At 36.2% G+C, this 11,566-nt stretch overlaps 1 protein-coding gene across 1 annotated transcript in view; it reads right to left on the bottom strand.

Moving 5' to 3' along the window:
* LOC135205419 (mitogen-activated protein kinase kinase kinase 4-like) overlaps positions 1-11,566 on the bottom strand; it is a 138,764-nt gene that overhangs the window by 61,834 nt on the left and 65,364 nt on the right. The window contains 2 exon segments of the mRNA XM_064235970.1: positions 508-672; positions 7,188-7,337. Of these exon segments, the coding sequence (XP_064092040.1) occupies positions 508-672; positions 7,188-7,337 (315 nt within the window).

Genomic DNA, 11,566 nt, shown 5'->3' with positions numbered 1-11,566 from the left:
TTGTGCATATTTAAGATGAACCGCAAAGCTAAGAATCTAATAATATTCAATCTCAATACATGTATCAAGTTTAACATTACAGTAATTTGTTTACATTCTGAAGTCTTCATTGACTATGGTAAACTATTCGGAATAATTTCTGCCACTACAAGGACATATACTTCAGTAAATCAATTATCTAAATTCACACACGTGTAAAAACTAGATGAAAACCATAGTGAAGTAAGAGTTGCTGAATGAGTAAAAGGAATGCAATGGAGAAACAGGAATGGACAGAAAGTAAAAAAAAAAAAATTCTTTTGCAACATTAAAGTACAGAACACAAACACACCCACATTAAAAAATTCCTTGCATGAACAAAGGTTGATGTTGATAAGAGTTCAACTACTTTTCCCTCCCAACCAAATGCTCACATTTGTCAGTCTAGAAAAATGAACCTCTGGTATACTGAGACTACAAAACAAAGAAAAAGAAAAGAAAAGATACTGCAATTAACATAAACCTCACCTCAAAACCAAACATGTAATACTGATGTACAACATCTCTTGTTACTAGGCGAAGCTGACGACGTTCACTGTCATCCACATCTGGAGTAACCTGCTCCAGATCAGTCATGTTTTCCACTTGATCCAAGTTCTTCAACAAACTTCTACACAGCTCTAAAGCCTCTTTCTGTTTAAATGAAAAGATACCTCCTTTATATACAAGTCAAATCTAAAACATTAAATCCTACAATATACAGTTCACGAAATCCAGTTTCCCATTAACAAAAGAGCAAAAACTTTCCTTAGGTAAAACAAATTATTTAAAGAATAAAAAAATCAAATTTTGCATGAATAAGAGCTGAAACATACATAATGTATAATCCCCTTACTTATGTCTAATATCAGTTACATGACTTGTCTCATTATTCTGGATAAATGTATGAAGACTGCAATAATTAACAAAATAGACTTAATTTTCTTAATAGTATATTTCCATAGAAAACTCAAGTTCCCCTGCATTTTGTGCTGATTAAAAACCTATGCAGTTGGTGTTAAAAAGTCAGGTCAACCTGAGTTGCTATTTGCAACCCACAGTTTAAACAGCAAAATTAAAGTATTTTGAAGGTCTATGGGGAGGGGATATAAAATTTGGGTTTTCTTCTATTAATTGGCTCCAAAGTGGAAACTGAGCACTGTGCCTAACCCTAAAGTGGGCATTTGACATTGTCAAAACAACTTTGCATGAAGTTTATTCATTGTAACCAATTGTCCTGATGGGTTATGTTTTACTCTCTAATAAGGATCAGTAAACCTCATCCCCTCATGATTATGGCACACAATGCACACACAGATATACATTTACTAGAGCACCTGCCCTTACAACTAGTAAATCTGGACCTCTTAAGACCTTAATTCCAACTGTCCTGTGCAACTGGAAAGTGTACTTGACACCAATAGATTCAATTTTCCTTAGCAATCATCAACTTCATTAACCTCAGAACCCACTATGAAACTTCAGAGTAACCATAATCTGGTAAGCTTATGATGATCTTTTGTATTCATCTGATTATCATGCCAACAAAGAATGGATAAGTATAATGATCCACACCCTGCTGGGTTGAATTGCTTACAATGAAGAGATATGAGTGATATCTCAAACACGATCCCCCTCTACCTACTAGCATAAGTCTGCCCATTGCACTTTGATAAGTGATGGTCAACCCTAAAACACACTAGGGGCAAGTGTCACCTCTTGCCTCTGCAAAGAGAATTGGAGGGCTTCTCTCTCCAGCAACTTCACTACATACCTCCCCCAACCCATTAAACAAACACCCAACCCCTTCAACAAAGAACATAACACTGTACCATGGTTACTTAATCCAGTAGTGTCAACAATCTTGGTAAGCTAATACTAATACAAAAATATAAAATATGAATATACATATGTACTCTTCTACCTCAAACAAGGATACACTGACTCAGCAGTATTCCTTCAGCCTCCAGCTGAAATGTTCTCTGTAACGTAATTTTCATTTATTCCAATTGATCTCGTTCCATTTGGTTTTCAAATCTATTATATGGGTTCAATGTTTTCATTGTAGTTAGAAATGAATCATTTGGGTCAGCTCCACAAAAGCCATAAATTTTGACTAGGCAATCTGCTCATTTTAATTACTACATCATCATAAACATTTCCTTTTGTGGAATTAGATATGAAATGAGTTTTTTCTCCACACACTCTTATGTACAAAACTCTTGCTGGCTGAAATCCTATAAATCTAGTTCATCTATCCCCTTTTTCATGACTTCCTGGACCTTCCTACAGGATTTCATCGTGCTAATTCGATATCTACTCCTTTCCTCACTGAAACCAAATTCTATTAATAATAACAAAAACTAACAGAAAGGTTTGATACCTGAGGTTTGAACATAAAACAAAATGCAAAACCCAGAACCAAAAGGAAATACATATATAATAATGCTCATACACGAACGTTCATAAACACCATACCCGCAAGCAAATGACACTGGTACCTGGAAAAGCCATCACCAAAACTCCAAATTTTGTAAGCATATCCCACTCACTCACAAAATAGTCATAATAAGACCATCACTTGCATGAAGACAGTACAAATGTAACTGCAAAGCACAAGCATATACACCCATTATAATCATATTGATAATGCACTCACCAACACTTAAATTTATGAAAACCACTACTACAACCAGTCGCTACACAAATACTAAAGGACCAATAAATAACAATGAAGATGACAGTGGGGATGAACATACGAGTGGAGAAAGGGTATCTGCAAGTAAATGAGTGGTATATTATTATTATGTAAAGCAGTTTAACCCTTAGGTGCCAGGTAAAAAAATTAATATGCAGCACCCCAGACTGGGGAATCTTTGAAGTCGGCAAATTTTAGAAAAAAAACACCTCAATGGAAAGAGGAAGATATGTAAATGCACATGATGTATAAAAAAAATTGAAAATACTTTTCCTATCTTCAACAAGTAGTTGAAAATTACTACTATTTACAACCCATTGTGGGACTTCTTACAAGGCAATAATAAATTTTACCAGGTTATACAGGCTTTTTCTGATAAATAAATTTAATTTATTTTGTAAAATTATATAATTACAGCACATACAACATCAAAACAGATGAGAAATAAAATCAGTAAAAAATTTGGAGAACATTTGTTGTAAAATATTTATGTAAATTTACCAAGAACAAAAATGCAGTAATTTATACATGTTTTTTCTATTATTTCTTTGCACTTTTCTTTGAAAAAATTACATTTACAACTGACATACTATCATAAATGATAAGAACTAAAGCCAACAGCAACCCCTTGGTATATTTAAGAGCAAATTTATAAAAAGACGTCATGTGAGACAGAGAAGCAGTACATCCTCACTTGAAGTCAAGATCACAACCAAGCTCTGAGCTGCCAAGTCTCTCATCTTAGCCAGTCTAAAAGTTGCCACTAGTGAATTTATGGGCTATAGAAGAAATGGCACCTCTTTCCCGCTCGATTCCCCCAAATCGATGGCGCTTAATATTGTTACCATGAGTGAATCCGTTGTCCACCCAAACCCTGTAATTGCCACTCATGTGAGCATATCCGTCCAATAAGGGTTAATAAAGAAACAAAGTGGCCCAAAATATTTGTTCTTAAATAATGGGTGAAAATTAGAGCAAGACAAAGTTAAAGATGCAAGCTGCTGGGTGAGAAAAAAAACAAAGAGAAATGACAAATAGTAGAGGACACAGAGTATTGTAGGTATGGCCAAAAGAAGACACTATAAGGCTTTTTAGCACTGCCTACTGTGCCAAACAAGGCACTGCAGGCTGTATCGCTTTGGAAAATGAACAATAAAAGAAGTCACTCCTTCAAATGAAACGGAGATATTTCTTTAGTGAAGGATGTCTTACCACCATCTGAGCCCTTTTTCCCATTAGAAATCTGTATTTTGAGACTAGTCATTGACTAACCAGCAATCATAGCATCAATAGAGGATAATATTTCTTTTCATAATTTTCTTAATACTTTTTAAAAACTTGTAGCTCCTATCTTCCCATAAATGCTGCAAAAATTTATCTGCCAAAATTTCCCTTGCATATCTATTAGTTGTTTTCAACTGATATAGTTTTGGTTGCTGTTTGGTTGCTGGACTAAGAGTACTGTAGTAGTTTTAAGGCCTCATTATTATAAAGTAAGTGCTTGCTACTACCACGACTAGAGGAATTTGCTTCAAACATTTACCACTTACACTACAAATAATGATAAACATTTTCTCATGGGGAAATTTAGAAATTCTACTTCTAAGTTCACTTGTTTTGCAGTTGAAAAAATCATAATGTCATTTTGTCACTTCAAAATTAATATGTTAAATTAAAAGTTGCACAGAAAAACAATTTTCCTCACGAAAAAATCATGATATATACGCAATTATACTACACTCTGTAGAAATTTCATTGAATTAGGTTCAGTCTTCTAGGAGAAATAAGTATTTATTTTTGAAAAAAGTAAGTTTTGAGAAAATGGTAAAAGAAAATAATCATTGTAAGAAATATGAAACTATGACAGTTAGAAAGCCGATTTTTCCACAATAACTATTTCATCACAAAGGAAATATTCCCTGAAATTTACAATATAACCAAATGAATAGAACAGTGCTCTCTTGATTTATATGTTATCCAAATTTTGCATTTATGGGGAGTGCCAATGCCACAAGGCCCCATTATAAAGTAAACGAGTTTCTACCTAACAATTGAAGGTTATTTCCATCTCAATTTTACCAATTACTCTACAAATAATACTAAATAAACATAATTCTTGTTTCAGTCTTCTTGGAGTTCAAAGCATTTATTTTTGAAAAAAAAGTAACTTTTCAGGAAACAGCAAAAGAGCAATAATTTTGGACTCAAAAATGCCAAATTTTTAACCAATTTGTATTTTTCATAACTTACGAACCTGAGGACTTAACATTAGGGTAAATATTCAGCGCCAGCTGGAAACCGGTAGTTTAAAATAATTGTGTACGCAAGGGATTATTGGCATCTGTGCTTGGTCACGAGACATGTGGAGCCACCCACATAACCCCCTTTAACTCGTGACCCAGTTAGTTATTCTTCCAACCCAGGTTAGTTGATAGAGGGGTGGTTAGAGTTGGGCCTTTGTAGGTTAAGACCTCAGGTTTGTAAGTTATGAAAAATACAAATTGGTTAAAAATTTATTTGTTCATATACGAAACAAACCTTCAGTCTTAACATTAGGATAGATTTACTCTTGGTGGGAGGTAAGTACTATTAAACAACTGAGAGTTAGCTACCTTTGATCAGTTTTCTGAATACCAGAATTCTACGAAACAACTGACCAGTATTTCAGAATCTAAGACATATATGAATATCATAGAGTTAGACTTCTGGGTTCTACACAATGTCATAGTTCATTGCGTCCGAGGAAGATAAGAAGATCTGTTCTTTCAACAAACCAATTCATCCACTCATGTAGGTTTGTTATCATCCCTCTCCCCCTTGCTAAAGAGAGGAATGTCCTGCTACTGATGGGTATCGTACTGATACTCTCCCTAATAGTATGGCTACTTCAACCACCTGTACCTTGTCCGTTCCAACTTATGATAGTACTCTCTTCTTACTGCCCGAAGTAAAGAAGGAGACAGAAATTTGAAAAGGAAAGAGGCCAGTTATCTCCTCTATTTCACATTCATACCATCATCTTAGACAAGATACCAACTGACCCAAGGAAATTGCATCCAAGGACCTCTGGGCAACCTTATCTATATACAGGAAATTGAAAGTGGTTTGTCATAACAATGAACCCACTCTCAAATTTCAATGAACAGACAGACACCTTCTTAACATTGCTCAATTTGAGCTTCGATACAGTCCCAGACCAACCGTCACGATCATTTTAACAGATATGTTCTTAATTTCCAGAAGGCACATATTCCTCTGATGACCTTCTCTACTGTATAACCTCATTGGTACAACTTGACAACAAGGAGTAGGCTTGACCGATCGCCTCTGTTTGGCCTGTTCCTTTACGTCTAACACCTTTATGTTCTAGGTGACATAGTTCATTCTATAACCACAGAGTACTTTGACAAATCAAAGCCGGCCCTGCTGAAGGTCTCTTACGCATACTCACACCGTCCTGAGCATGACTAAGAAATGTATCTGTCATCATGACCTGTGCTGCATCGACTCATAATCCCAGATTCTGGGTCCAATTGGAACTGTTGTTCCTAACTACTTTTGAGTCTACATCAAAAACCTGGTTATTGAGTACTCCCACTCTACCAAGGTCAGAGGAAGACCACCATCCACAGTCAGTTTCCTGTAACGTGACTGATGTATGTGCCTTGTGGTAATCCATCAATCCTACTCTGATACAAAGTATGTTTTCACTTATCAGATCGGAGTTCTTCTGTGCCCCAGCCAGTTCACTGCTCCTGATTCATCTGAGGATTATTCAGTGTAAAGTGATATTCACATGCCCAATCACCAGTCCAATGTATATTACCATACATGTAATTACAGAGAGACTTCCCTCTGTTCTGACCTCTCCACCAGATCATTGTCTACTACCAGAATGCCTTTAATGGACAGAAACCTCCTTTATACAGGCTGTCACAGCCAAAGAGTCCTTCTGTATATGTGAGCTAAAGACCTTTGGAATCGTGTTACATCCAAGGTAACACCACAAAGAGTCTAGCGACATTATAAAGTTAAGTACATATATCTTCATTTAACCAGACCACTGAGCTGATTAACAGCTCTCCTTAGGGCTCGTCTGAAGGATTAGATTTTTATTTACATTGCTAGGAATCAATTGGTTACTTGACAACAGGCCCTAAAGCTTATAGTGGGATCCGAACCAAATTATATTAAGAAATTAATTTCTAATGACCAGAAATAAATTCCTCTGATTCCTCATTGGTGGCAGCTGGGAGCAAACTCAAACTACCAGAATGGCAGGCGAGTATCCAACTGACTCGTCCAATAAGGAACTAGCGATATAATAAAAATAGAACAAGTTCTAAACAGCATATTTCAAAAATTCTTTAAAAATTACAACTCAATAGCAAGACTTAATAATATTACATCACTAACTTCCCTTGTAATCCTTTATATAACACCAAAAGTACATAATTGCAATTAATAGTACCTTTAGCTCATCAATGGAATGTGTGACTGCCTTATTTGGTGCTGTTTGATCCCTTACTAAAAGAACAGTGGTTCCCATTGACCGCAGAAATTCCCTTCGTACCGGAGACAGCATTGTACCAGAAGGAACCACAATCATGAGGCTTGACACCTGAAAGATATATAAATTAACAACTTCTATGAAATTATAGGCTACAAATATTTTTACAACATAAATTTTGATCAGTTAAACAAAAGCTCAACAAATAAGACGGGTTGGACTCAAGAAGGGCATTAATCCTTAAAACATTTACATAAACAAATTACAAAATGAGCCTTGGAATAGGCTCACTGACAAACCATTATGAATCATCTTAGCCTTACAGCTCCTTGGCATTGAAATGATTTGCAAAATCAACAATTCACTATAACACAGGTACTCTGTTGGGAAGAACAGAGATGCATATATGAAATACAAAAAATTTTCAAACTAAAAATACCATGACTTCAGTTCTTTTACTGATGCCTTACTTCTTGCAACACATTTTCAGAGTTGTCACACCTACCCACAAACAGTCTCTACTAGGAGACTGCAGTATTGCATCACACCATGAAACTGTTACACCCACACTGATGTAGGAGGGAACGAGTACCTCTCCTTCTCCCCTACAATTATTCAATACTAAAAACATGTTCCAACTGATCACTGTTTCATTTTTGTCGTGTCTTTCTTTACTTGTTCATCATTATTTCTCTTCAACCAATGATAACTGACTGATATAATTATCTAAGTTATTATGCAGATTTTGGTAGATCAAGTTCTGAGGTGTTTTGGTTTCAGTACTTCTGAAGGAATCAAGAAGGCTGAGAGGTCATCAAAGGCACATCTGTCAGTCATAACCATGTTATGACTTGCCTGTGTTTGTTCTCAGTTCCAAAAGGCCATTCAGCTACACGGCTGATTTTCTGAGGCTTATGTCTTTTTCCATTCACTTTCTTTCCTTCTAACCTTGAAAACTCCTGTTCTTTAAGGTTAGTTGGCTAGACTTTTTTTCATTGAGAGAAATCTAAAAACCTGATCTCTTCTCCTACAGAAAAAAAATGTTCCAATTCTCTGCTAATAAGCTCTTATCAGCTAGAAGTCCAATTTATTTTCCATTCTCATGGAAGATGATGTTCCACAGTGGCAAGGCATCTGGCCCAAATATAATTTGTGTATGATTCACTGACGAGTTTGCAGATGACCTACCTCCTGTGGTTTGCCACTATTTTGCTTTGTCAAGAAATTCTGCAGTTATCCTTTTTCAATATTTAGTTTCCTGAAATTTTCTTCACCTTCTTAAGTCTACTTACCTTCTTCCAGTTCTTTGATGTTGTTTCCATCCCACAAAATGTTATTATGATATTCAATCCTATCGCACTGCTGTTTGTTCATCCTCTAGAAGTACTTTGACAAATCTTTTATCATTACTCTTGATATTTCTGGGGCTTTCATTAAAGTATGTATGGCATACAGTTCTATTATAAAATCTTCCAGTTTTCAGTTTTACTACTCTTCACCTTATTTTTAAATAATTTTCAACTTATTTCTAACTTTCTAATGGTAACTGTTGACAGTTCAGCTTTTTAGCTTTAGTGTTGCTATTAAATGAATCCTAACTCTTCTAAATTCATATCCTAAATCTCTTCTGTGGCTCAAAATTTCAACCAATAACAATAATCTTGTGAGCTTGAGTGAAAAAGGAACTTGTGAGTTAAATACACTCAATGACCCCAGAATATAGTCTCAAGTCATTTCTAAAGAGTGACACCTCAGTACTCGTCGGCTTTGGAACTTGTCGAATTCGGTACTCAATGCATTTTGACATAAACTCTTAGTAGTACTCATTGTTTGCTTGGCACTCAACACACCATGACACATTACTTCTTTCACGCTGGACAAAGAGTTAATTAATAGTCACATAGTAGCCCTTAATCAGGGCAGAATCCATCTCAATCCCTTCTAACCTTTTTTGTGGGTTTTTGCGTTTGTGTGCATACGTACACAACTGAATCAAGAAACATGAGTGTGGCAATGTTCGTTACTGTGACTATTGTAGGTATCAGTTATGTCCCACTGATATTGAAAATATGACAAATTTTTAATCAATCTGTATTTTTCATAACTAACAAACCTAAGGTCTTAACATTAGGTTAATAACTTAGTGCCAGCTGGAAACCGGTAAAGTTAAAAAATTGTGTACGCAAGGGACTATTATTAAAAACAAAGCCATTTCATGCAATGGAGAAGATGGTCTTATGATAGTATGGCAATGAACTTGAGCTCTGGCTGAGAAAAAAATGAGTGATGCACAAAAAGTTTTGTAATAGGCAAAAGCAATGTCCGGATTTTATGAAATCACTTTACTTGATTTTATAATTTACTGCAATTATAAAGCTGCACTTTTAACCCCACTATGACAATTTAAAAAAGTATAACCGAATTAGGTTTCATCCAACAGAAATGGCAATGATGCCTGTAACAAGCAATAAGCCGATTGTTTGACTGTGAACATCAATATGCAAGTGCCACATGATCACACTGTTCTTATTTTATAATAATAGGATATGACAATAAATACCAAACATCTGAATACATTAAAGGGGAACTTCTGGTTCCATTTTAGCTATTCCATATATAGTATTCTTCTATTTAAGTACCCCTGGTGAAAAAAATTTTCTTTAAAGGGGCGTTTTCTTATTTTTTACAACCAATTTTCTATTGCACCATGGGCGCCGCCATTTATATATAGCTCATTTGTTATGCGTGACGTCATGTCTCGGTAGGCCCAGACAGGTGGAAATATTCTGAGGGCACAGCATCTTCAAATAATATCCTTTTAGGTTTGTATTTGTCAGCTGAAAATATATGATTGAAATGGTAAATAAAGAAGTAGGCTGAAGTAGGCCTAGTTAGGCATATACAGCTCTAAATTCTAAAACACCATTAATTAAACTAGTTAAAAAGGACTAAGTGAAGGCCCTCATCAGTTCATGGACACATACACTCGTTTAAAACACTGCCGTTCACACCATCACATCACGCACATGGCGACTGAAAAGAATGAATTTCAATTCAAATGCATATGAGTGGAGGCACTATAGTGTAGAGAGCAGTAGATAGCTGCTCTATCTTCATCGGTACCATGGTCTGTTCAGAGGGAAATTAAGTTCCAAAAACATTTTATATAAATTTCATAGCCATATCTAATAACCTGCTTCTAATGTCATCTTTTAAATCTGTTGGTAAGAAATGGTCTGAACAGACAATGGTTTCCATCAAAGGCTGAAATGTTTTGACATTGATATCCTCCCTTTGAAGAGCCCTCCGCCAGTGACTTGATTTCTCTCTATTTGACGGAATCCTGTGGAATGATATGCCTTTTGGACACATGCCAAAAGTATTGGCACAACCGAATGCCATACATGTTGGCATAATTGACGCTATTTGAATGACAATTCACCTAAAACACGAGGACAATACCGAGAACGAATACTCTACAATACACGTGCTTCGCTGTGCTTGTTATTGAGGCAACCGCTACACTACATCATTGGTACCAATCTGACAGATGGCAACATAGTTGAATCCTGGATAAATGGCGCTCTCCATTGAAGTACCTCAGTGCTAATTTGAAATTAAATTGCAAAAAATGGGATTACATACAGATTGGAGCAATGGCTCATTTTTTAGCTTATTAAAAGTTCTGCTTGAAAAAATTTAATGGCTATTAACCAAAAGTTCCCCTTTAAGTTCCAGTCACCTCAGTTATGATCTGTACTCCTAAAGTTTTATTAAAAATTGTTTTGGAAAGTCACATAATATGATAGTACATACTGTATATTGTGACGTGTATAGATCGTTCGTCTACCCAAATATCAACTAAATAATTTGATTTGGAAACGGCAGCCATTTCTTTAGAATAATCAGCTGATTTTTAGTAAACGCGGGAAACCCAAAACCCGCCAGCTAGAGATAGAGAGTTCCCCAGTTGGGGGAAAAGAGACTTTTATCAGCTGTAGGGACGTATCTCAAAAGGGAAGGGTGTAGGCAGATTGGTACTTCTTAGACCTATACCTTAAGCTCTCTTTCCTTGACTCCCGGCCCCTTTGCTGGCTGTATGCTTGTTTTCCAGGATTTGCCTTGATCGTGGGGTGGGGGGTTAAGCTGACCTCCAACCCCAAGCAACCCACCATGAATTCTGCCTCAGTCGGCTGCGAGACATGATCTCGGACAGAGGTCAAATTACCTGCCTTCCTGTTAGGCCTACCCAGGGTGTGAGTGGCGCGCCGATGACCCAGGCCTCAGACAAAGGGGCCCCCCATACTTTTCTACAAAGAGCCACATTTTCTACAAAGGTC

The sequence above is a fragment of the Macrobrachium nipponense genome, chromosome 24, assembly GCF_015104395.2.
Source record: "Macrobrachium nipponense isolate FS-2020 chromosome 24, ASM1510439v2, whole genome shotgun sequence".
Lineage (NCBI taxonomy): Eukaryota > Metazoa > Arthropoda > Malacostraca > Decapoda > Palaemonidae > Macrobrachium > Macrobrachium nipponense.
Note: the sequence above shows the minus strand (reverse complement) of the source record. Positions and strands in the feature narration are given on the sequence as shown.